Source organism: Mobula hypostoma, chromosome 23, assembly GCF_963921235.1.
Source record: "Mobula hypostoma chromosome 23, sMobHyp1.1, whole genome shotgun sequence".
Lineage (NCBI taxonomy): Eukaryota > Metazoa > Chordata > Chondrichthyes > Myliobatiformes > Myliobatidae > Mobula > Mobula hypostoma.
The window spans coordinates 59883197-59910936 of record NC_086119.1 but is presented as its reverse complement, the minus strand read 5'-3'; the positions used below and the strand labels follow the sequence as shown (position 1 = coordinate 59910936).

General features: G+C 40.4%; 1 protein-coding gene across 2 annotated transcripts in view; it reads left to right on the top strand.

Annotated features, from left to right (window-relative positions):
• The first annotated feature begins 1257 nt into the window (after nucleotides 1-1257).
• The window catches only part of patz1 (POZ/BTB and AT hook containing zinc finger 1), a 71050-nt gene continuing 44567 nt past the window's right edge, over nucleotides 1258-27740 (top strand). For both annotated transcript variants that reach the window (XM_063031805.1, XM_063031804.1), the window contains exon 1: nucleotides 1258-2718. In XM_063031805.1, the coding sequence (XP_062887875.1) occupies nucleotides 1508-2718 (1211 nt within the window). In that variant the 5' untranslated portion in view covers nucleotides 1258-1507. The remainder of the gene's footprint in view (nucleotides 2719-27740) is intronic.

The window sequence follows — 27740 nt, the reverse complement described above, 5'->3', positions numbered from 1 at the left end:
TGATCCCAGTTTTGAGCCAGTGCTCCCTATTTTGACCCAGTGTATCCTGTCCTATTTGTTTCTGGTATTCTGATCAATTCTCCCACTCTCAGCAAGTGTCCTCTATCCAGTCTGAGCCAATTATCTCGCCTTAGTGGATGTTCCCTACTCTCATGTAACATGATCCAGTATGTTCCACCCTGTCCGTGCCTCCTTCCACAGTGATCCCCATCTTCAGCAGTCCACTCATCCTTAAGCACTCTCACCATTGGCCATTGTCTCCCAACCTCAGCCAGTGTTCCCTATTCTGAGTTAGTGTCTTTCACCCTCAGCTAACATCCTCCTTCCAAAGCAAGTCTCCCATTATCAACCAGTGTCCTCTGCTCTCAGTGATCACCATCCTGTATTTCCCATCCTGAATCTATTTTCCATATTGAGCCAGTGTCTGATCTGGTGAGCAAGTTTCCCATTGTCAGCCAGTGTCTTGCAATCTCATGGAGGGTCCACTTGTTTCTACCTGAACCACCATTCCTGGCTTCTGAGAGTCACTCAGAGCTTCACATTCTGAACCAATTTCCCATGCTCCAAACAAATCTCCCACCATCAGCTGTCTGCCAACCTCATGTAGAGTCCTCCCACTACCAGCTAGTGGTGATATTCATCACTGACTGCCTCCTCTAACTTGCTATTCACCTGAACCAGTGTTACTCATTTTCATGCAAACACGAGGAAATCTGCAGATGCTGGAAACTTCCTCATTTTCAGACCATCTTTACACTGAACCAGTAAGTCACACTCAAAGACTTCAGTTCCTACTCTAAGACTATATCCACCACCTTCTGCTACTATCCCAATCTCACGTAGAGTCCTCACACTTCAAGATATTCTCCCAATTTGAGCCAATATGCCCTGCCCGCTGCCAGAGTGTCTCCCACCTTTTGCAATTATTTCCTTCACTGACTAGTAAGACCCTCGACATCAGCCTCACACAGAGTCCTTTGGTTCCGAGTCAGTGTTGCACCACACAGAGCCAGCATGCTCGCTCTCTGCCAGTGTTCCTCATCTTGACCCTATTTCCCCACGCTGACCAAGATCCCCATAAACAATCCGTGTCTGCCAACCTCGCACAGAGTACTGCGGCTCCCAGCCAGAGTCCCTTACCGCAACCCAGCGTCCACTGCTAGCGCCTCTCCCCCCCCCCCGCGCCCCCCCTCACCTACCCCCGCCTCAGCCAGTGCCTCCCCAGGCCCCCGGGAGGGGTCGCAGTTGACAGGAAACGCCGCGCTGCCATGTTGCCGAGCCTCCCGCGGCGCCAGGGCCCGGCGGCTGTGAGGGGAACAAAAGCGGCGCCGAGCACTCCCCGGCCTTCGCTGCGCGGCCTTCCCTCGGCTCGGCTCGGCACGGCAGCAGGCGGAGCTCTGCACCGCGCGCTCCTTTTCAAATCTCTCTGGCCTCGAACACCGTTGTTTAGTGTTGGAGTGTGAGGGGGCTGTTTTCTTTCCGTCGCGGCTGGGACTTGGTGGAGGCAATGGAAAGGGCTGCCGAGCAGTCCTGGAACAGCTACACCTACCAGGTGAGCCAGCACAGCGCCGACATGTTGAAGAAACTCAACGGTCAGAGGAAGAACGGCGGCCGTTTCTGCGACGTGGTGCTTCGGGTGGGCGACGAAAGCTTCCCGGCGCACAAGGCCGTGTTAGCCGCCTGTAGCGACTACTTCGAGTCTGTGTTCGGCGCGCCCGTCGACGAGGCCCAAGGCCGCGAGCTAGAGATGCACACCATCAGCGCCAAGGTCTTCAGGGACATCTTGGACTTCGCCTACACCTCCCGCATCGTGGTGAGGCTCGAGAGCTTCCCGGAGCTCATGACGGCCGCTAAGTTTCTGCTCATGAGGTCGGTCATCGAGATCTGCCAGGAGGTCATTAAACAATCCAACGTCCAGATCATGGTGCCACCGGCTAGGGGAGATATGATGGTCTTCCGCCCCGCCAATGTAGACTTCAGTTTTGCCCTGGACTTAGCCGCTGCTGCTTGTGCCAATGGCAACTTTGTGGGGGAAAATGGACACCTGCAGGCGGCTGGTGATGTCAAGGTAGGTAGCCCTGGTGCACCAGCTCCTGCTCCCGCCCTGCCGCCTCTGCAGGGTTCTTTACCTGTGATGGATGGCTTGGTGACTTCGCCTGCAACACCGACCCTCGTGGCCGGTCAGTTCCAGGCTCCGGTGAACTCGGTGGGCACTGACCATTCCAAGGTGGTCAAGAGGGGGCGCGGGCGGCCTCGGAAGGCCCCTCTGTTTGACTTGCCGCTGCTCACAGCACCGTTGGCCATGAGGGACGAGGGGTTTTACCCCTGCAGTTTCTGTGGGAAAGTGTTCAAGAATGCAAACCGCCTCTTGCTCCACGAGGCTCAACACACGGGGCTAAATATGGAACTGGGGTCGGGGGAGAATCAGGTTCCAGGACTTGGGGACAATCTGCTAGCCTCTTCAAGCAGCCTGGACAGCCCCCGAAAGAGAGGCAGAATGAGGAAAAACGTGGCCTGTGAGCTCTGCGGTAAAGCTTTCAGGGATGTTTACCATTTGAACCGCCACAAGCTTTCGCATTCAGGGGAAAAACCGTTTGAATGTCCTATCTGTCACCAGCGTTTCAAGCGAAAAGACCGGATGACCTATCACATTCGGTCTCATGATGGAGCAGTGGGCAAACCCTACATTTGTATCAGCTGCGGAAAGGGCTTTTCCAGGTGAGTAGAAAGGGTTAATGAAGAGGTGGTTGTTCTATAAAAGAACTCCACCGGTTAAAGTAACAAGTGAAAACGAGCCAATCTGGGGAAAAACTTGAAAGATAGTGATTATCAATAATTTTGGAGTATGGAACTTCCATATTATTGTCTCTTGAACTGTGGAAAATCTCCCAAAAATGTAATTATACTTTTCGAGTTTGAATATCTTGAGTGTATTTTAGTGAGCATTGTAGCACCAAGTCCTAGCTGTGATGGAGAGGGGCTAGAATAAAAGGTAAAATAAACTCCAGTTGCTGAAAATGTAAGTTAATGAGAGAAAGTTATGTATACTCGTACCGGGTTTATGTTTAAATCGGATTTGGGATCCCAAAAAAATCTGCCACTTGGTGCAATTGGTATTAAGTATAACATGTTCTGATGGACTTTATTTCTAGGTAGTATTTCTGATAGGAAGTGCTTTTTTACTGTTTATTATTGCACAGCACGTGTTTGTATTACTGCCAAACATATATTTATATTCCAGTGCCATACCCTAACTGAATTGAGTTTTTGATTTTGGACAATAAGATATGAAATTACTGAGTAGTGTGTGATATAAAATCCAATCATCATTCTACAGGACTGTAGTTAAATAGAAATGGCAGGCCATTTTAATCAAGCAAGAGTTTTAAAAACTGCTGATTTCTTGACAATGACAAAAGTCTGAACTTGTGAAGGGAATTTGGAGCGCTATTTTTAGTTAGAGATACAGCATGATAACAGGCCCAAACAGCCCAACAACAAGCCTGTACTGCCCAATTACACCCATGTCATCAATTAACTTATTAACCCCAATGTTTCTGGAATGTGGGAGGAAACCCACTTGATCACAGGGAGAACGTACAAACTCCTTCGCCAGTGGCGGAATTGAATCCAATTACTTGGTGTTGTAATAGCACTACGCTAATAGCTATGCTACCATGTCGCTCCAAATAATAGTAAGGATATTTTATATCTTGTATTTATAAAAAAAATTCACACTTTGCTACAGTTTCCATCATTTGGTAAGCTGTTTGTCGACCAAATTTAATTTCCTCCCAACTACCCAGAACCCATCCCACCTTATCAGTGTTAGTAGGCCAACTGTTTACAGGTGCTGACACTCAAGAATTATTTATGTCAACTTCTGAATTTTGCATTTTTCTTACTTTCCAAAATTCCCAGCAGAGGTTTAATAAGCATATATCTTGGTACCCTGTACCCTAATGCAGTGCATAATTGGACTAAAACTTTATTTTTATTTTCCCTGATGGGAGTTCAATCTGGAAAAGTGTGAAATTATGTACTTTGGAAGGGGGAACTTGAAGGGTTAATAACAGGATTCTTAGCAGTGTGGAGAAGTGAGGGGATCTTGGGGATCCATAGATCCATAGATCCCTCCAAGTTTCTGTGCGAGTTGATAGAGTGGTTAAGAAGGCAAATGGTGTCTTCATTAGGATTGAGTTGCAGCTCCATAAAACTCTGGTTAGACCACACTTGGAATTTTGTGTTCATTTGTGGTCACCTCATAATAGGAAAGATGTGGAAAGCTTGGAGAGGGTGTGGAGGAGATGTACCAGGATGATGCTTGGATTAGAGAGAATACTTTATGAGTAAAGATTGAGTAAGCTAGGGCTTTTCTCCTTGGAGTGAAGGAGGATGAGAGGTGACATGAAATATGTAAGATGACGAGAGGCATAGATATGGTGGACAGCCAGCGGCCTTTTCCCAGGGCAGAAATGGCTAATACAAGAGGGCATAATTTTAAAGTGATTGGAGGAAAGTAGAGGGATGTCAGAAGTAGGTGTTTTACACAGAGAGTGGTGGATGTGTGAAACATGCTGCCAGGGGTGGTAGTACAGGCAGGTGCATCAGGGGGGCATAAGAAACTTAGGCACATGGATGAAAGAAAAATCATGTGCTTTGTGGCGGGGGATGGTTAGATTGATTTTGGAGTTGGTTAAAAGGAGAGCATAGCATCGTGTGCCGAAGGGCATGTACTGTGGTGTGGTGTACTGTTCTATGTTCATAAAACCAGTTGTCTGGTGAGAGGTGAGAGGTGAGAGCATTGTCCACCTCTTATTCCCTCTGTATCAAGTATACCAGGTAACTGGTCTGAGTGGAGAAATATGAATGACACCGGCATTGAGGAACTATATGTGGCACAGGCAGTCATTTCATGGTGGTATATTGAATCTTCAACTGCACCAGCCTTTTAGTCCTTGCGCTTTTTTTTTGCCTGTGTTTCAGATTGAACATAAAGATTGATCAAGCATAAGGGTTGACTCAAAGACCCCCTATTGAATCCATATGACAGCTCTGATTGTCATATGAATTCAACAGAAGTTTTTGATGGAACTGTGGTAGGGGGAATAAAATTGTTCATGCTTTTGGCTTTAGATTTATAGGTGATCTCTGAAGAATCTGCTGGCTGACTGTCTTATTATTGTATTGCTTCTGCAGAATAAGTATCAATGCTACTCATTGCAGGTTGTGTCCAGTAATTTGAAAAAGATGAGAGATGTACTGGTGTATTTTTATCTTGCCTCAAAGAAACCTGGTGCGGCCTGACTTGCTAAGTTTCTCCAGCATTTTGTTGGTGTTACTCTGATGTTAGTGCTAATGGCTGATGTGTCAGCTTTACAGTGTGAGAGTGTCAGGGTACAATGAGAATATCTGTTTTGGTATAGACAATATGTATAGATTTGTTCAATGATGTTTTAGCTCGGTGGATGCCTGATTAATAGGTATGCATGGTCAAAGGGAATCTTGAGGGCAAGTTTATTTTACACAAAGTGTAGTTGATGTATGGAGCACACTGCTACAGGAAGTGGTGGAATCAGATACAATTAATATATTTAAGAGCAATTTAAACAGACACATAGAGGTGTCCTAATGCGGTTAAGTGGGTTTAGTGTAGATGGGTTATAAAGACCACCACGGACATGGTGGGCTAAAAGGTGTGTTTCTGCATTGTGTTAATTTGTGACTGTATGCACTGATGCAGCCAAGGAGTTAAGTCACCAGCAAAATGCATTATGTGAGAAGTGGGATGGGTCTTGTCTGTTCCTCCTACGTGGTTAAGTGCTGAGGGTGGGAGAATTGAGATGAGAAATTTTGAGCAGTTTAAGGAAATGAACAAGTCACCATATACCATTCAGGTCTCCTAGTGGTTCACTGCCCCTGTTCACTCAGGCTTGGGAGCAAACCAACATAAGAGATTGCCTGCCATTGTTGTAGCAATCATGAACTGATGCAGGACCAACTTCCCAAGCTGCATGTGTGTAATTGAGGCCTTGTGGTAAAATCCAAAATAAAAACTGGAAATACTCAGAAAATCGTTCTATAGTTTTGAAGAATGAAAGCAAGCTAATATTTCTAGTTAAATACAATTTATCAGAATGGTATAAAGCTATGCAACAGTTTCTAAGCATACAAAGAGGGTAGGGAAGTATGTTGGGATTGTTGTGGAGTAAGAAGGAAAGAACAAAAAGGAATTAGAATTGGCCAATTACTGGCACAGGGATATCATGTAGACGCCATGGCCAAACAAGAGAATTGACGCCTCAGTAGGGTAAACAAATGTGGCATTTTCCCTTTGACCCTCAGCAATTTTAATCAATGTGCTAGAAAAAGCTTCCTATCCAGATACATCACTGTTTTGTGTGGCAGCTACTCAGCTCAAGACCATAAAAAACTGCACAGAACTGTGGATAGTTCAGTGCAATACAGAAGTTAGTCTCTTCTCTATGGAGTCTGTCGACACTAATCACTGCTTCAGCAAAGCAGACAGTATAATTAAAAGATTCCACCCATCCTGGACTTTCTCTCTTCTTCTCCTTTCCTCTTCTCCCCCCACCCACCTATCAGCCAGATTTACAAAATCTTGTAAGCATGTAACACCAGACTCAAAGACAGTTTGTACCCCACAGTTTTAAGACTATTGAATGCTCTCCTACTACAATAAGATACTCTTGACTTCGCAACCTAACTTGTTATGGCTGTGCACATTGTCTACCTGCACTGCACTTTCTTTGTTACTGTAACACTTTATCTTGCATTCTGATATTTCTCTTTATATTACCTCAGTGCATTGTTGTAATGAAATGACTTGTATGGATAGCAAAAAAAAACAAAGTTTTTCACTGTACCTCAGTATATGGTTCAATGGTTCCATTTTAAATCAGAGAACATATACAGTATACAGCCTGAAATTCTTACTCCCCATAGACATCCTCAAAACAAGAAAAATCCCAAATGACAGAAAAAACATAAGAACTCCAAAGCCCCACTCCCACGCAGAAGCAAGCAGTAACAACCCTCCTACACACACATGCGTGCACACACGCCAGCGATAACAGTCACTATCTTGATGCTACAGTCAGTCTGAAATGTTGCTTTAATTTCAAGTTCTCTGACTCAAGATTTGCCAGTAAACTCTCCCTCACCATCGAAACAGAGAGCGATCGATCACAGAGTGAAGAGCCCTCTGCCAGGCACCCTTCGCTGTCTTTGATGTTCAAGCTCTCGCTATGCCTCAATTCGTGACACCGGCAAGAATTTATTTCCACAGGGCTGCGCAAGGCCCTGAAGGCACCCAACTTCAGGCCAAAACTGGATATATCAAAACGCAGTCAACGGTGAGCTCCAAGAACTGGAACACGCCACGATGCAGAACCCCAGTTTGAGTGCTGTCGTAGACCAAAGGCCCCACCAGGGCCCCAGTCACCTTGAAAAGGAAAATATAGACATTAGAATAGGAAGAATTTAACTGTTTCACTGATGAGCTGGGAGAAGTTGCCCTCTGGCACCATCTTTAGCTGCATGGTGATAAACTAACTTACCAATTAAAAATATACAAAGATGGCATGAAAAGTTTTGTTAGTGTGCGATCGAGACAGAGCAAGAGAAAACAAGTAGAATTTCTGTCAAGTTTGTATACCACACAAAGTAAAATACCTGAGAAAGTAGAAAAAGGTAATGTGGGTCTAGAAGAAGTGCATATGGAAGCAGTGAATGCAGTGTTGTGTCTAGAAGGCTGAAAGGTTCCTGAAAGATGAGATGCTTTTCCTCCTGTTGAACCATATTGATGGGTGAGAACAGAGAGATTGGAGTAGGCCTGAGAACCAAAGCAATGTGTGGACTGTATGTAAGTGTTCCATAAATTGCTTGTGAAATCCACCATGCTTGATGACTTTGGTTTTATTTCAGATGATGAGGCCTGTGGTATTAGGCAATATAAAAGAAATCAGATTGGAGAGGAAATCTGAGGTCTCAAAGGGGCTGCTGTAAGTTACAGAACTAAGGAAAGGGGAGAGCATGGAGGAATTTTGAAACATGGATTTTATGCAGACATTTGTAGCTGAAGTTGTAATATAGTGGATCTAAGTGAACGGGATTTGAGTTAAGATGGGTTTTGAAGAGTATTTTTGTGTTGAGTTGTAGATGGGAGGTCAGCAGAGGATTAGAATTAATAGTTCTGATTGTTACAAAACCATAGTGAACATTTTGATGATAAGTGAGTTGTGGCATAGTCATTCTTGAATGATGTTGTAGAATAAGGCAATCCTACTGCTGGAGTAGAAAAGGTGTTGGAGCTTCCCTTAGGGTCAGACACTAAGGTCGCAAACAATCTGGCTGGGCTTCGGATGGTTGTTGAAGGGATGAAAAGAAATGGCCCACAGAACATAGTTTAAAGGCATCAAAGCTAGTGCTTTTTGGTGAGGTATTGGAAGTCTTTTTATTCATCCAGCATTGCCTGTTGTACAAGACTGGACAAATCATAAGCAAAGAAAAGAGATCCAGGGAAGAGAGTGAAAATTATCAGTAATTATGTGGAATCCGACATGTTCAAGTGATATCGTAAAAAGTCAATGCATCCATGATAAATAGGGGAATGGTGATGATAAGAATAATTTCTCGAGATGAAAGAAGGATAGGAAAATGAGTCATTTTAAATGTATGCTTGGTTACGATCCAGTAGATAAGCATAGAACAGGGCAAGGCAGACCCACACACCTAGATGGTGGATTGTATGTTTTGGAGGAGTTAAAAACTTCCAGGATTACCAAAAAGGATGTGAAAAATTAGTTTACCTTGGTCACAGTTCCAAAGGGCATTAATTCTAACTTTTAGTTCTGCAGCAGACAATTAAGTCTGCTTGAGGGATGGAGATGCTTGAGAGAAGATGATGATTTGTAAGGTAACATTCTGTTCAAAGATTGTAGACAGAATAAGGAAGCTGGAGTGTGGGTTAGGATTTTGTAAGTTTGTAAGGATGATGGAGTCCCAGTGTGAAGAGGGGTAGAGTCACAACTAGTATGATGTAAACAAATTCAGGACTACTGCCAGAAAGCTCTTCAGAGTGGACCAGAATTTCAGAATCAGATTTATTATCACTGGCATGTGATGTGAAATTTGTTAACTTAGCAGCAGTCCAATGCAATAGTAATATAGAAAAAAAAACACAAAATAAAATAATAAATAAATTACAGTATATGTATATTGAATAGATTAAAAATCATGCAAAAAACAGAAATACTATATATTAAAAAAAATTGAGGTAGTGTCCAAGGGTTCAATGTCCATTTAGGAATTAGATGGCAGAGGGGAAGAGGGTGTTCCTGAATCACTGAGTGTGTGCCTTCAGGCTTCTGTACCTCCTACCTGATGGTAACAGTGAGAAAAGGGCATGCCCTGGGTGCTGAAGGTCCTTGATAATGGACACTGCCTTTCTGAGACACCGTTCCTCTGCAGCAGCCCCCCCCCACCCATACCAGACAGTGATGCAGCCTGTCAGAATGCTGTCCACTGTACATCTATAGACGTTTTTGAGTGTATCTGTTGACATACCAAATCTCTTCAAACTGCTAATGAAGTACTATATAGCCGCTGTCTTGCCTTCTTTATAACTGCATCTCAAAGTTCTGGAAGTGTATAAGAAATAGCTGGATGTTATAGTTGACGAAGCAGATAGTGTATTTTGAATGAACCAGGTTGATAAGAGTGGCCTTCCATTCAATATGTCTTGTGATCCTTTAATTGTTTCTTAGAAACTGCAGATCTTTGAACTTCAAATTATTTTCTTTAAATTTGCTTCAAGCTCTTGGTTATTTATGTAACCAACTATCAAATTTTCACCGACTACGGGAGTCATTGTCTCACGGTCAGAGTGATGCCCAAACTAGATTGTTTCCTTAGCAACTGTTGCATTGGCATTATAGGGCTGGATTTTTGTACTAATATTTTGAACAAATATTAGTAAATGTTAAATGTAATGAACTTTTTAAAAAGCTTGCAATTAATGCAATGTAATTGAAGTAGGATACTGCAGTGAAATGATGATAAATCGTTTGTCATCTTGCACAAGAACGGTAGTTAAACACCAGGTGAAATTTAAACTCAAGGACATTGGTCGCTTAAAATGGGCCATTGGAATTAAATTGGTTTCTTGTTTGGCAGCGTGACTTTTGCAACTGAGTATTTAAAGTTCTAACTTTTGTATTAAGTGTAGCAGCATGTGTGGGAAGGGAAATGGAAATGTCATGAACCACCGTTTTGCTCTCAATCTCTATTAAGATTCTGGCTGTACCTACCCACAACCCTCCCCAACCCCAACTACCACCATCTGCCTGAAAAAAAATCTCTGGACAGGGTCAGCATTTTCGCGCTTTGACAAGACCAATGTGGATTACTTGTGTGTACTACAGAGGACTCAGGTGCTGCCTTTTTCAATTTGAAAACAAGGTTCTGTTTGCTTGTTGGTATGATAAATTCTAGTGCACTCAGTAAGTGTATTTGTCTCATTATTTATCCTAATAATTGTGGCATCCTATAGTACAGGTGCACATTCCTTTATCCGAAATTCTGAAATCCAAAATGCGCTGAAAACCGAAGTTCTTTTCGCCAACAGCTGACGTCACTCAGGTGTGACGTGGCAGTATAGCAGAGGCCGCCAGACGTCAGTTGTGGCTCAGCGCTCGTACTGGTTACACATGCATTTGCTGTTAGCTGATATTTTGTGTTCACTGTTGACTTTGAGTTTAATTTCCCTGTGAAAATGTCAAAAAGAGCTGCAGATACCCCTATGGGTAACAATGAGAAAAAGAGAAGGCAACATTTATCATCATCAATAACACAGAAACTGGAGTTATTGAAGAAGCTAGATCATGGTGTGTCTGTGCAGCGTTTTACTGAAGAAAATAGTGTCGGAACTACCACTCTATATGAATTAAATAAACAGAGAGACAAGTTACTGAAGTTTTGTAGTGGTAGTGACAGTGACGTTCTACATTTATTCCAATAAGTCATTTACCATGTGTTTGATTCGGTTTGTTTGAAACTGTGTATTTTTATGTTTTATTGAATGTTTTTGTAGGAAAGAAAATTTCTTCTTGTCATTATTTACATGGCATTTACATTGTATTAGGTATTATATGTAATCTAGAGATGACTTAAAGTATACGGGAGGATGTGCATAGGTTTGCCGCCGGATCCTAAAGTTCACGGCACTGAAACAGGTTAAATAAGGGACTTGAGCATACAGTAGGTGTTTTTTTTTTGGTATCGGCGGGGCGGGTTCTAAAATCTGAAATTTCTGAATTCCGAAATGCAACTGGCCCCGAGGATTTCGGATAAGGGATTGTGGACCTGTATATAAGTTGATTACAGGACTAAGTGAATCAACGTTAAAATGTAATTTCTTGATTGCCATTTGGAATATAGCAAGGAGGTATAAGAAGCCACGTGTGGCATATGGCCAAGTGTTGGACTAGCGATCCGAAGGTCGTGGGTTCGAGCAAAGCACTTAACCACACAATGGTCCAGTCTACCCAGCTGAGAATGGGTTCCAGCAAAAAAATGCTGGGGGTTAACCTCGCGATAGACTGGCATCCTATCCGGGGTTGGGGGGGAGGGGGGGAGTCTCATACTCTCAGTTGCTTCACACCATGGAAACCAGCATAAGCACCGGCCTGATGGGCCACAAGGCTCGTGACAGACTTAAGTAAAAAAATAAGAAGTCATGGTGCTTAATTCTGGAAAAAAAATCCCTCACATTGAGAACAATTTCTTTTTGTTTAAATTAATGATTTTCTTAACATATCACTAATATCAGAAGAATGCACTTGCATTCCAGAATTCCCTTACTGTTCAGTGTGAAATACCCCCTTCACATTGAAGAATTTCCTCCCAGCTTGGTGTGAAATACTCCTCCAAGCACTGAAGAATTGCCTCACACATGATTGCACCCTCAGTGTTACAGCATTTCACAGCATGGAAGGAAGCCATTCACTTTGGTGCAGTTGTACTAGGCTGTGGAAGGCTAATACTCCCCTGCCCTCCTCATACCTTACACTCCCTTCATATTGCCATTCGTTACTGAGCATAAATAAAACATATCTTAAATGGACCAGAATCTGAATGATGCACAGAAGGACATTTAGTATGAATTTGCATCAAGATCTGCACAAGGCTGTAGGATGAATGGCCAGCCCAGTGCAGTACTGTACTGGTCTGATATTGAACAGTTGGGTAATACAGAACTCTTTTAAATTTTAATGCTAATGGATACTGTGTTAATTTTAAAAAAACACAGTTGCAACAGGAGAGTAGCACATGGTTACAGAACTTCAAAGTTATAGTTGCAAAATGATCTTTTTGGGGACATGTATAGTTTAAGAATATTCCGATTGCCCCTTATGACCGAGTGAAAGTTGATGCAGCTCTTCATTTAATAGTCTGATGATATACAGATCTTACTGGGGGGAAACTTACTCTGGGGGGATGCCCATCTCTCGTACCCATCTTGTTTTGACATCTGCTGCACGGAAAATTATGGACAGAAACAATTATCCATTTCACACAAACTTGCTCTGGGAGAATGGTGCATAATGATAATGTTACTGGACCAGTAACCAGAGATCCAATGATTTGAACGCTAGTTTGAAATCTAGAGTTCAAAATCAGTTCATTAAATCGTTAAGAATAAAACTAACTAACAGACAGTAAATGTAAAACTACTATGGTAAAAATCTCACTAATGTCCACTGAAACCACTTTTGTCTGATCTGTCTAGTTACATAAGGCATGCCTTGAAAATCTGTTGATTTTGTTTGCGTTGAAGTTGTATCAGTTAAAATATTCCAGTGAACCAACTCCCACCCTTTGATTTGATGAAGTACTTATAGAACCTTATGGTGTAGACAGAGACGATTGGCTCATCATGTAAGCTAAAATGGTGCTGTTTAAGTTACCCACACCTCCCAGCTCATGGTCTGCCACTTTACAGTTGATCAGGTGCTCATTCAGGTACCATTTAAATATGATGAAAGTTTTCATTCCACCCATTTTAGGCCATAAGTTCTGGTCTCTTACTATTTCCTATTACTATTAGTAATGGAAAAAGTTGTAGTGGGTTTTAAACTCAGCCAGCTCCATCATGGGTGCAAGCCTCCCTGCCATCAAGGTAATCTTCGAAAGGCCATGCCTCAGAAAGGGAGCATACATCATTAAGGATCCTCATCACCCAGGACATTTCGTCTTCTCATTGTTACCATCATCGGGAGGCGCAGGAGCCTGAAGACACAATCGACATTTTAGGAACAGATTCTTCTCCACCATCAAGTTTCTGATCAGTCCATGAATCCATGAACACTACCTTTACTATCTGCTCTCTTTTTACCATAAGACGATAAGATATAGGAGCAGAAGTAGGCCCATCGAGTCTGCTCTGCCATTCAGTCATGGGCTGATCCAATTTTTCCAGTCATTCCCACTCCCCTGCCTTCACCCCTTACTTTATGATGCCCTGGCTAATCAAGGACCTATCTATCTCTGCCTTAAATACACCCAATGTCTTGGCCTCCACAGCCGCTCGTGGCAACACATTCCACAGATTCACCATCCTCTGACTAAAGTAATTTCTCTGCATCTCTGACTTCAATCCTGAAGTCGTGCCCTCTTGTCCTAGACTGTCCTACCGTGGGAAATAACTTTGCCATATCTAATCTGTTCAGGCCTTTTAACATTCGGAATGTTTCTATGAGATCTTCGCGCCCCCACCCACTGCCATTCTCCTAAACTCTAGGGAATACAGCCCAAGAGCTGCCAGACATTCCTCATATGGTAACCCTTTCATTCCTGGAATCATTCTCGTGAATCTTCTCTGAACCCTCTCCAATGTCAGTATATCCTTTCTAAAATAAGGAGCCCAAAATTGTAGTCTCACGAGTGCCTTCTAGAGCCTCAACTTCACATCCCTGGTCTTGTATTCTATACCTCTAGAAATGAATGCCAACATTGCATTTGCCGCCTTCACCACCAACTCAACCTGGAGGTTAGCCTTCAGGGTATCCTGCACACAAGGACTCCCAAATCCCTTTGCATCTCTGCATTTTGAATTCTCTCCCCATCTAAATAATAGTCTGCCCATTTGTTTCTTCCACCTAAGTGCATGACCATACACTTTCCAATATTGTATTTCATTTGCCACTTCTTTGCCCATTCCCCTAAACTATCTAAGGCTCTCTTGTTTCCTCAACACTACCCATTCTTCAACCTATATTTGTATCATCAGCAAATGTGGCCACAGATCCATTAATCCCAGAGTCCAAATCATTGACATACATCGTAAAAAGCAGCAGTCCCAACACCGACCCCTGTGGAACTCCACTGGCAGCCAGCCAGAATAGGATCCTTTAATCCCATTCTCTGTTTTCTGCTGATCAGCAATGCTCCACCCATGCTAGTAACTTCCCCTGTAATTCCATGGGCTCTTATCTTGCGAAGCAGCCTCATGTGTGGCACCTTGTCAAAGGCCTTCTGAAAATCCAAGTACACCACATCCATTGCATCTCCCTTGTCTACCCTACTTGTAATTTCCTCAAAAATTTGCAGTAGGTTAGTCAGGCAGGATTTTCCTTTCAGAAAACTATGCTGGCTTTGGCCTATCTTATCATGTACCTCCAGGTACCCTGTAATCTCATCCCTAACAATCGATTCCAACAGCTTACCAACCACAGATGTCAGGCTGACAGGTCTATAGTTTTCTTTCTGCTGCCTTCCACTCTTCTTAAATAGCAGAGTAACATTTGCAATTTTCCAGTCATCTGGTACAATGCCAGAAACTATCGATTCTTGAAAGATCATTGTTAATGCCTCCGTAATATCTTCAGTTACTTCTTTCAGAACCCGAGGGTGTATTCCATCAGGTCCAGGAGATTTATCCACCCTCAGACCATTAAGCTTCCTGAGCACCTTCTCAGTCGTAATTTTCACTGCACATACTTCACTTCCCTGACGCTCTTGAATGTCCAGTATACTGCAGATGTCTTCCACTGTGAAGACTGATGCAAAATACACATTCATTTTCTTCTACCATCTCTGTGTCCCTCATTACAATATTTCCAGCGTCATTTTCCATTGATCCTATATCTGTCCTCTTTTACCCTTTATATAAAAAAGCTTTTATTATCTTCTTTGATATTAATCACCAGCTTCCTTTCATATTTCATCTTTTCCTTCCTAATGACTTTCTTAGTTTCCTTCTGCAAGTTTTTAAAAGCTTCCCAATCCTCTATCTTCCTTCTAGCTTTGGCTTCCTTGTTTGCCCTCCATTTATTTTTTTTATATGTTTCTTATTATAACTTACTGCTTTTTATGTACTGTACTACTGCCACAAAACACAAATTTCATAACAGTAATAATAGACCTGATTCTGAGATTTCTTTGGATGATTTTTTTTCAATTTCCTTCTAATTCTTCCACAAATAAAAATTAAATCAATATTCCCAAGTCATCAGTCTCACTGCCGAGTGAAAATTTAGTCTTTATTCACCATGTCCATGTCCCTCATAGTTTAATAATTAAATCTCCTCTCACCCTCCTTTATTTTAAATGAAATAACACGAACCTAATTAGTCCTTCATTGTACCAAATGTTCATTAGCCATGACAATATTCTTCGTTATCTCATCTACACCCTCTTTTGTAAAATCACATCCTATGGTGATCAGGGATATCCATAGTACTTAAACATCAGTTAATCCAGAGTTATAGAGAGTTCCGTCTTGATATGACTGCTCTCAACATTCTGTGTCTCCAGAAACATGGGTGAGTATCCCATAAGACTCCGAGGGAGCCTTTTACACCTGAACTGGCTCCAAGATCCTTCTTCTCTTCTGCAATTTTTAGTATCCAACTATTTGTTGTATGTATTTTGTTGTTTGATGCTTTACTTCACTGGATTTAATTCACTTGCTAGCTTTGTATATACCAATCATGGTATCAATCATAGTGTCAATTTTGTGACCAGCCGCAAAACACTTAATCAAGGGTCTTCCTTTAAATCCCATTGAATCATAAAAATCGTCAAAAGTAAGATTTGGTGCGATAGAATCCATTATGTAAAATACTTCATAAATCAGAGCATTTTGTGTCTCCACAAGAAACTTATTGTTTGGATTTCTGAACATTAATAGAATTTTTCACATTTTATGGACCTTTACTTTCCAAGTTAATTTGCCACATGGAACTTTGTCAATCACCCTGTGAAATTTCTCATGGATTCCATCTGAATTTGGCCTCTGTTTATTCCTAAAAAAATTGACTGATAGTTACTTATAACCTTTGATTAATAAATCACTGGCAGTTCCTGATTTACCTGTTACTTATTTTGAGCTCCTTTTGCATAATTATAAACATGCTTTGTTTTCTGTAATTTTTCATGCATCCTCTTTGTCTTTAATATCTCCACTACACCTTATTAACAATGCAGAGAAATATATTTCTTGCTAATACAGTTCAAATTTCCTGCTTTTGTTTTATCCTACCCTTGATAGCCATCAGGGGCTCAGTTTGGGAGTTCATTGTTTTATTGGGGATGAATTCTTCCAACTTATTTGAAAGGCTCCCACCATACTGATACACATTTCTCTTCAAGTAGCTATTTTCAGACATTTTTGCTATATCACATTCCTTACTTTAATTTTGAACATTATTTTCCATAACTATATCTAACAGTGTTAGGATAGCTGTTTTCAAATATAGATGTTGTCTATATGGACTTCAGTAAGGCCTTTGACAAGGTTCCACACGGAAAGTTAGTTAGGAAAGTTCAATCGTTAGGCATTAATATTGAAGTAGTAAAAATGAATTCAGCAGTGGCTGGATGGGAGACACCAGAGGGTAGTGGTGGATAACTGTGTGTCAGATTGGAGGACGGTGTCTAGTGGTGTGCCTCAGGGATCTGTACTGGGTCCAGTGTTGGTTGTCATATACATTAATGATCTGGATGATGGGGTAGTAAATTGGATTAGTAAGTATGCAAATGATACTAAGGTAGGTGGAGTTGTGGATAATGAAGCAGGTTTTCAAAGCTTGCAGAGAGATTTAGGCCAGTTAGAAGAGAGGGCTGAAAGATGGAGGATAGAGTTTAATGCTGATAAGTGTGAGGTGCTGCACTTTGGTAGGACTAATCAAAATAGGACATACATGGTAAATGGTAGGGCATTGAAGAATGCAGTAGAACAGAGGGATCTAGGAATAATGGTGCATAGTTCCCTGAAGGTGGAATCTCATGTGGATAGGGTGGTGAAGAAGGCTTTTGGTCTGCTGGCCTTTATAAATCAGAGCATTGAGTATAGGAGTTGGGATGTAATGTTGAAATTGTACAAGGCATTGGTGAGGCCAAATTTGGAGTATTGTGTACAGTTCTGGTCACTGAATTATAGGAAAGATGTCAATAAAATTGAGAGAGTATAGAGGAGATTTACTAAAATGTTGCCTGGGTTTCACCTCCTAAGTTACAGAGAAAGGTTGAACAAGTTAGGTCTTTATTTTTTGGAGCATAGGAGGTTGAGGGGGGACTTGATAGAGGTATTTAAAATTATGGGGGGATTGATTGAGTTGACGTGGATGGGCTTTTTCAATTGAGAGTGGGGGAGATTCAAACAAGAGGACATGAGTTGAGAGTTAAAGGGCGAAAGTTTAGGGGTAACATGAGGGGGAACTTCTTTACTCAGAGAGTGGTAACTGTGTGGAACGAGCTTCCAGCAGAAGTGGTTGAGGCAGATTCGATGTCATTTGAAGTTAAATTGTACAGATATATGGACTGGAAAGGAATGGAGGGTTATGGGCTGAGTGCAGGTCGGTGGGACTAGGTGAGAGTAAGAGTTCGGCACAGACTAGAAGGGCCGAGATGGCTTCTTCACTCAGTCGGTGGTTAGAGTGTGGAATGAGCTACCAGCATAAGTGATACATGCAAATTTGGTTTCAGTGAAGTTTGGATAGGTACTTGGATAGTAGGAGCATGAAGGGCTGTGGTCCCAGTGCAGGTCAATGAGAGTAGGCAGTTTAAATAGTTTTGACATACACTAGATGGGCCAAAGGGCCTGTTTCTGTTTTGGCATTCTGTAGAATCTGTGACTAAATTACAATGCACCTTCCAGTGGGGATGTTAGCTACAGCCAAATTATGTAGAACAACTTTTCTGTTTTGTTGAATCTCAGCTCCCCTAGAGATGACCTGCTTCTGTATTCTGCATGGTACTTGGAGTAATTTGCAGAATGCTACCTTATTGAAATCCAGTTTTTTAATCTTGTCACTATGTCCCTGTAATTTGCCTGTAAGTCATCATTGTCCTTTATTCGTATGACAAAGGTACCAATATGCAAAGTATCCTCTGATAATGTGGCTTCAATGTTTTTTAGTTGGTGACAACGTATCACCTTAGGAAAAAAAGCAAACTGCCAGAGGTACTTAGCAGGTCAAAGAGTACCTATGGGGGAAAGGAATTTTCCATGTTTCAATAAATTGTTACCCATAGAAGCTGCTCGAACTGCTGAGTTGCTCCAGCATTTTCGTTTGTTGTCCAAATTTCAGCATCTGCAGTTTCATATCTCCATCATGACTTTGTCCAACTCCATACCTGCTCATTGAGTCCCTGATTAATATAGTTCTTTTTGAAAAAGGATCTAGTTCTTTGAAATATTGCAGTATATTGGTAGCTCAGGTTGACTATTTGGAAATTTGGTTGATCCCCAAGCCTGGCAAAATGATTGGAGCTCATGAAGACTGAGAAGGACACCATTTCAACTGGATGACAGTCAGAGATTTGACTCAAGCAAGAAAAAGAAAAGAACGAGAATTTCTCAAAGCATGGTTCTCTAAAGAATGATCCATCAATAAACACATCGACATAGATCCAGTATATGACCAAACCTTTATGGAGGAAAGGGAAATGACAACGTCAACAATTACTGAATTGCCAGAAATCTCGGGATCTAGACAGCAAAGCAGTCAGTTCCAATGGACTTCCCTCAAACCTAGCCTGTCAAAATCATCTTCTGCTGAACTGTTCACAATGATTTAAAACAACCAACCAGGTCACGACATCTAATCAATATCCATTTCCAAGGATCTGGTTCTTTTTGTTCCACTTAGCTGAGTCAGCCATGGTGCTATGGGCTTGACTGTGGCTGTACTGCCCTAAGGAAGCTTGGCCCTTTCCAATATTTAGAAATGAATATCTGTGAGTGAGCATTGTGCACTTGGGGAACTTCTGCACAAGTTGTCGTGTGACTATCTCCTGAAACATGTCATCCACCCATCATTTGGCCTTGTGAATATAATGTAGTAATTCCGATGGCCACTGAATTTCCAAAATACAGATCTTCAACTCATCCAACTGGTGACATTTTCTGCCTATGTGCTTATTCAGGATGTAGGAAGAATCCTGGATTTTCCTCATCATACAGGACTTGACCAGACTGAATAAGAACAGACACTACTTGTATGAAGCAATAAGAGTAACAAGATCAAGTCAAGTCAAGTCACTTTTTATTGTCATTTCGACCATAGAAAACATAGAAAATAGGTGCAGGAGTAGGCCATTCGGCCCTTCGAGCCTGCACCGCCATTTATTATGATCATGGCTGATCATCCAACTCAGAACCCTGCACCAGCCTTCCCTCCATACCCTCTGATCCCCCTAGCCACAAGGGCCATATCTAACTCCCTCTTAAATATAGCCAATGAACTGGCCTCAACTGTTTCCTGTGGCAGAGAATTCCGGAGACTTCCGGTAGCGCTCGTGGAGTGAAGTCGCGTTCTTGACTCGCTCCATTACCTCTGAGTTTTTTTTCTCTATGGTCAGCTATACTTTAATTAACCATTAAGGCATCAATTCTTACAATACTTTGAATTAAACTGAATTCTCCGACAATTGGATGGAACTTAGATCTGCTATGTCTAAGAACGGGAAAAACGGCAAGGATGGTAAACCTCCGGTTAAACCGAAAGCTACGGATCTCCCCCCGACTGAATCACCGGTGACTTTGAAAGCGATATCGGAGTTAATTCAGAGGGAAATTTCAACCTCTGTTAGGGAGATGATTCGTACGGAAATTGCAGGCTCTGTTAAAGACCTGATTCATACGGAAATCTCAACTAATTTCTAGAAAATTGCCGATTCAATTGATAAGATGCAAACATTTATTGCGGAACATCAGTCGGCTATATCTGATCTTCAAAAATTCGCGCAACAAAGTGAGCTTAAGATGGGGAAAATCGAAGAAACAATTAATGTAATGAAGAAGAAACTTGACTTTTTGACTTTTAAAAACTCTGACTTGGAATCTAGAATGCGACGGCAGAATTTACGAATGATCGGGGTGAGGGAAGCTGTGGAATCCAACAACCCCATGAAATATTTTTCTCAACTTTTAAAAGATGCATTCCCTACTGTATTTCCTGACCAACCACCGCTTCTGGACCGTGTTCACAGAATCCCATCATATTCGTCTAGGTCAGATAGACCTAGGCATGTTATTTTACGTTTTCATTATTTTCAAGACAAGGAGAGACTGTTTCGATTCGCTCGATCTAAAGGTTTCATTGATTTTTCGGATCTTAAGTTCCGATTCGTGGAAGATTTCAGTAAACCAATCTGGGACCAACGGGTTCGTTACAGATCCGTGATGTCGGAATTCTATAAGATGGATTTAAGACCAGCGCTGCTGTACCCTGCACGTCTAAGGATTCGCATGTCAGATGGAGCCCTTCGTTTTTTTGATTCCCCATCGGATGCCCAGAGTTATCTGGATCAACTTTCATCTTCAACATCTTAATTGCTTTTTTTAAATTATCTCCGTTGATCGGAGGCTGTGAATTGGTTGGTTTTAACTTTTTCGTGCCCTATCTGGGCAGAAAAGTTTACTTTTGATTTCTTAATATGGTTGCTAAACTTTTTTTTTAACTGCGTCATTTCTTTCTTTTCCCAGGGGATTCTGGGTGGTTACTTCCCTTTTGTCATCTTACGTATTTCCTGTGCGGCCTTAAATTTTGTAGTTTTTTTTAAATTTTATTCTGTTTTGCTTTTTATAACCACTTTATGTCAATAATCTTATTGTTTCTTGTTGCTGTGTCTATTCATGGGTTTGAGGTTTATTGTGGTTTTTTTTAATATATATTTTCCGGCTTTTGTTCTGTTCTGTGTGTATTTTAATTGAGCTACCTTTTTTTTACTTTTTTACTGTTTTACAATTAGCTGATCCTTTTCATATTTATACCTTTTTTTTTAGGGAGCGTATACCGGAAGTCATGGGGGTAGTTTTAGCGCTTGCTTCTTTCTGGCGGGTCTGCTTTAGATTTTGCCTTGGGGTCTTGGGGTGGGGGGTGGTGGGAGGGGCTTCACGTTTTAGTTTGTTTCTCTTTGGGCTATATACATTATTGAAGTACTGGTTGCGTCCTTTTTCCCGGTATCTTTTGTATGTTCTGTTTCCTCTCCGGGTTTGTGGGTCGCGCCTATCGTCAATCCTCCTTGTTGTGGGTTGACTTTAGGATTTATGGAGTCTATTATTAATTTTGTCTCCTGGAATACTAATGGTCTTAATCATCCTATTAAAAGGAAAAAAGTTTTTAAAGTGTTCCAGAGACTTAAAGCACAAATTTTATTTTTACAAGAGACCCATGTACGGAGGGGGGACAGACTACGTTTTTTCAAATTCTGGAAGGGACAACAATTTCATTCGAACTCCAATGCTAAGATTCGAGGCGTCTCTATTTTTATAGATTCCTCAGTTACTTTTATACAACAGGATATTATTTCTGATCCGAATGGTAGATTTTTATTGGTTAGTGGTTTACTATTTAATAAAAAAGTAGTTTTGGTTAATGTTTATGCTCCTAATATGGATTGTCCGGAATTTTATAAATCATTGTTCGATCAGTTTCCGAATTTGAACGAGTTTTCATTGATCTGGGGCGGAGATCTTAATACCTGTTTGTCTCCAGCTTTGGACCGTTCGGCTCCTTTACGGACTTTACCTAATAAATCTGCAAATCTGATTAATTTTTTCCTTTCTGATTCTGGGTCGACGGACATTTGGCGTTTTCTGCATCCTCAGGAAAAAGACTTTTCCTTCTTTTCACATGTTCATCATTCCTATTCAAGAATTGATTATTTTTTCATTGATTCTCGTCTTATTCCTTCAGTGATTAAATGTGATTATGATTCTATAACCATTTCGGATCATGCTCCACTTAAGCTTTCTATTAAAATTATGGCCAATATACCAAATAATAGACAATGGCGTTTTAATTCGCTGTTGCTTCAGGACTCGGACTTTGTTAATTTTATGAATGAACAGATTGAGCTTTTTTTTACAATTAACCATACAGAAGATATTTCGGTTAACACTCTTTGGGACACTTTTAAAGCCTATATTCGGGGTCAGATTATTTCGTATTCTGTTGCTTTGAGGAAGAAACAGAAGCAGGAGGAGATGGTAATTGTGGACAAGATTAAAGAAATTGATAAGAAATATGTTATGGCTCCTTCTGAGGAGTTATACAAACAAAGAACTGAACTTCAAATGGAACACAGTTTACTACTCTCGTCCTCGATTGTAAACCAATTAAAGAAAACAAGAAGTGACAAAATTGGCAAGCTGCTGGCTAATCAATTGAAATCTAATTATGTTAAATCTCAAATCAATCAGATTTATAACCAAAATGATTGATTGATACTGGATCATGTGGGGATTAATCAAACCTTTTGTGATTTTTATTCTTCTTTATATCAATCAGAGTCTCCTCGAGATTCTAAATATATGAATGATTTTTTAGATAAGTTAGACTTCCCTCAGATTTCACAGGATATGTCTTCCTTATTAGATACTTCCATTACAATGGATGAGATTAAGAATGTTATTTTTTCTATGAATCTGGGGAAAGCTCCTGGCCCTGATGGGTTTACCGTTGAATTTTATAAATGTTTTGCTTCTTTATTGATTCCTTGGCTCGGTAGGGTTTTTGAGGCTTCTTTGAAACTTGGTAAACTTCCTGAATCTTTTAATAGAGCATCAATTTCTCTAATACTAAAGAAGGATAAAGACCCTGCTCAATGTGGATCTTATAGACCAATATCTTTATTAAATGTTGATTCTAAAGTTTTTTCTAAGTTATTAGCAAATAGACTAGAAAAAGTACTTCCTTCTGTTATTTCGGAAGACCAAACGGGTTTTATTAAAGGTCGTTACTCTTTTTATAATATTCGTACATTGTTAAATATCGTTTATACTCCCTCACAAAATGTTCCTGAGTGTGTTATTTCTTTAGATGCCGAGAAAGCTTTTGATAGAGTAGAATGGCCTTATTTATTTAAGGTGCTTGAAATGTTTAATTTTAGCTTGAGATTTATATCCTGGACTAAACTGTTATATCACTCCCCTGTAGCCTCGGTTCGTACTAACTCTTTAAACTCACCTTTTTTTCCTCTCTTTCGTGGTACTCGACAAGGCTGTCCTCTTAGTCCCCTATTATTTGATATTGCATTAGAACCTCTTGCAATTGCTATTCGAGAATCTTCAAATATTACTGGGATAACTCGGGGATTAAAGTCCCATAAATTATCACTCTATGCTGATGATTTACTTTTATATATTTCTAATCCTGAGAGATCCATTCCTGCTGTTTTAGAGTTATTAGCACAATTTGGTCTTTTCTCAGGTTATAAATTAAATCTTAGTAAGAGTGAACTTTTTCCGATTAATAAACATCTTCCCTTATATTATAAATTTCCATTTAAATTGATTAATAATTACTTTTCATATCTTGGGATTAAAATTACTTGTAAATACAAAGATTTATTTAAGACTAACTTTTTACCATTAATAGACCATATTACTCAACTTTCATCTAAATGGTTTCCTTTATATTTAACTTTGATTGGTCGTATTAATGCGGTTAAGATGTTTTTTTTGCCAAAATTTTTATATGTGTTTCAGGCATTACCAATTTTCGTTCCAAAATCTTTTTTTGATAAAGTTGACTCTCAAATTTCTTCATTTATTTGGCAGAATAAGAATCCGAGACTGGGTAAAATACATTTACAGAAAGCTAAGAGAGATGAAGGTTTAGCATTACCTAACTTTAGATTTTATTATTGGGCTATTAATATTCGACATATGAAATTTTGGTTACTTGACCAGGACATACTATCTATTCCTAAATGGGTAGCATTGGAATTACAATCTGTTCAGGGTTATACACTTGGTTCTATTTTAGGCTCCTCTCTCCCTTTTGATTCGAAACGTCTTAAGCAGGTCTCTAACCCGATAGTTAAATATGCTTTGCGCATTTGGTTTCAATTCAGAAAATTTTTTGATCTTAATCAATTCGGGTTAGCGATTCCTATTTTAGGTAACATATTTTTTCCTCCCTCTTTTACGGATCGCGCTTTTCAAACTTGGAAGACTAAGGGTATTTTACGGTTTTTGGATTTATTTTTAGATGGTTCCCTTATGTCTTTTGAACAATTATCTAATAAATATAACTTATCAAGAATACATTTTTTTAGATATTTACAAGTTAGAAATTTCCTAAGTACTATACTTTCTTCCTTTCCAATGCTTCCTCCTACATATACTTTAGATTCGATAATTAACCTTAATCCATGTCAGAAAGGTGCATCGGCTATGATTTATAATATTATTATGAAACTTAGGAAAGCTCCATTTGATAAGATTAGGGTAGATTGGCAACAGGAATTGGGGCTTACCATTTCTGTGGATGATTGGGGGCAGATTTTACAATTAGTTAATACTTCCTCTATTTGTGCTAAACATTCCCTAATTCAATTTAAAGTGGTTCATAGAGCACATATGTCCAAAGATAAGTTAGCGCGTTTTTACTCGCACATTAATCCTTTCTGTGATAGATGTTCGGGGCAGATAGCCTCTTTAACTCATATGTTTTGGTCTTGCCCTGCTTTGGAAACTTTTTGGAGAGATATTTTCAATATTATTTCTAAGGTATTAAATATAGATATCTCTCCTCACCCTATTACTGCTATCTTTGGACTACCTAAAATTTCTAGTAATCTTTCCCCTTCAGCCCGTAGAATGATTGCATTTCTTACTTTAATGGCGAGAAGATGTATTTTACAACATTGGAAAGAGCTTAATGCTCCAACTACCTTTTTTTGGTTTTCTCAGACGATTTTATGTTTGAATTTGGAGAAAATTAGAAGTAACCTTTATGATTCTTCATTTAAATTTGAACAGATTTGGGGACCTTTTATTCGATATTTTCATTTAATGTAATATTTACCCTTCTTGTTTTTTTTTTCACTGTTTTTAATGGAGGTCGGGATTGAGGACGTGATTTTAAGTTTAACTCTGTTTGGTTTCAAGTTAGCCCATTGCTTTGCCTTGCTTTTAGTTAGCTGCACGGTGGGTTTTTTTTTGGGGGGTTTTTTTTCTTTTTTTTCCATTGATATATATAAAATTTAGTATACTATTATGTTATCTTGGTTTCTTATGTTTAAATTACATTGTTTGTAGTAATTTCTTTTTGGTATTGATATCTTTTGGAATTTTATTATACTTTAACATTGTATTAATGTTTATATGGCTTACCTTTTTGTATACTTACTCAATAAAAAGATTTAAAAAGAAAAAAAAAGAGAATTCCACAGATTCACCACTCTTTGTGTGAAGAAGTTTTTCCTAATCTCAGTCCTAAAAGGCTTCGCCTTTATCCTCAAACCGTGACCCCTCGTTCTGGACTTCCCCAACATCGGGAACAATCTTCCTGCATCTAGCCTGTCCAATCCCTTTAGGATTTTATACGTTTCAATCAGATCCCTCCTCAATCTTCTAAATTCCAACGAGTACAAGCTTAGTTCATCCAGTCTTTCTACGTATGAAAGTCCTGCCATCCCAGGAATCAATCTGGTGAATCTTCTTTGTACTCCCTCTATGGCAAGGATGTCTTTCCTCAGATTAGGGGACCAAAACTGCCCACAATCCTCCAGGTTTGGTCTCACCAAGGCCTTGTGCAACTGCATTAGTACCTCCCTGCTCCTGTACTCGAATCCTCTTGCTATAAATGCCAGCATACCATTCGCCTTTTTCACCACCTGCTGTGCCTGCATGCCCACTTTCAATGACTGGTGTATTATGACACCCAGGTCTCGTTGCACCTCCCCTTTTCCTAATCAGCCACCATTCAGATAATAATCTGTTTTCCTGGTTTTGCCACCAAAGTGGATAACTTCACATTTATCCACATTAAATTGCATCTGCCATGAATTTGCCCACTCATCCAACCTATCCAAGTCACCTTGCATCCTCTTAGCATCCTCCTCACAGCTAACACTGCCGCCCAGCTTCGTGTCATCCGCAAACTTGGAGATGCTGCATTTAATTCCCTCATCCAAGTCATTAATATATATTGTAAACAACTGGGGTCCCAGCACTGAGCCTTGCGGTACCCCACTAGTCACTGCCTGCCATTCTGAAAAGGTCCCATTTATTCCCACTCTTTGCTTCCTGTCTGCCAAACAATTCTCTATCCACATCAATACCATACCCCCAATACCACGTGCTTTAAGTTTGCACACTAATCTCCTGTGTGGGACCTTGTCAAAAGCTTTTTGAAAATCCAAATATACCACATCCACTGGATCTCCCCTATCCACTCTACTAGTTACATCCTCAAAAAATTCTATGAGATTCATCAGACATGATTTTCCTTTCACAAATCCATGCTGACTTTGTCCGATGATTTCACCGCTTTCCAAATGTGCTGTTATCATATCTTTGATAACTGACTCCAGCAGTTTCCCCACCACCGACGTTAGGCTAACCGGTCTATAATTCCCCGGTTTCTCTCTCCTTCCTTTTTTAAAAAGTGGGGTTACATTAACTACCCTCCAATCCTCAGGAACTAGTCCAGAATCTAACGAGTTTTGAAAAATTATCACTAATGCATCCACTATTTCTTGGGCTACTTCCTTAAGCACTCTGGGATGCAGACCATCTGGCCCTGGGGATTTATCTGCCTTTAATCCCTTCAATTTACCTAACACCACTTCCCTACTAACATGTATTTTGCTCAGTTCCTCCATCTCACTGGACCCTCTGTCCCCTACTATTTCTGGAAGATTATTTATGTCCTCCTTAGTGAAGACAGAACCAAAGTAATTATTCAATTGGTCTGCCATGTCCTTGCTCCCCATAATCAATTCACCTGTTTCTGTCTGTATGGGACCTACATTTGTCTTTACCAGTCTTTTCCTTTTTACATATCTGTAAAAGCTTTTACAGACAGTTTTTATGTTCTCTGCCAGTTTTCTCTCATAATCTTTTTTCCCCTTCCTAATTAAGCCCTTTGTCCTCCTCTGCTGAACTCTGAATTTCTCCCAGTCCTCAGATGAGCCACTTTTTCTGGCTAATTTGTATGCTTCTTCTTTGGAATTGATACTATCCCTAATTTCTCTTGTCAGCCACTGGTGCACTACCTTCCTTGATTTATTCTTTTGCCAAGCTGGGATGAACAATTGTTGTAGTTCATCCATGCAATCTTTAAATGCTTGCCATTGCATATCCACCATCAATCCTTTAAGTGTCATTTGCCAGTCTATCTTAGCTAATTCACGTCTCATACCTTCAAAGTTACCCCTCTTTAAGTTCAGAACTTTTGTTTCTGAATTAACTATGTCAC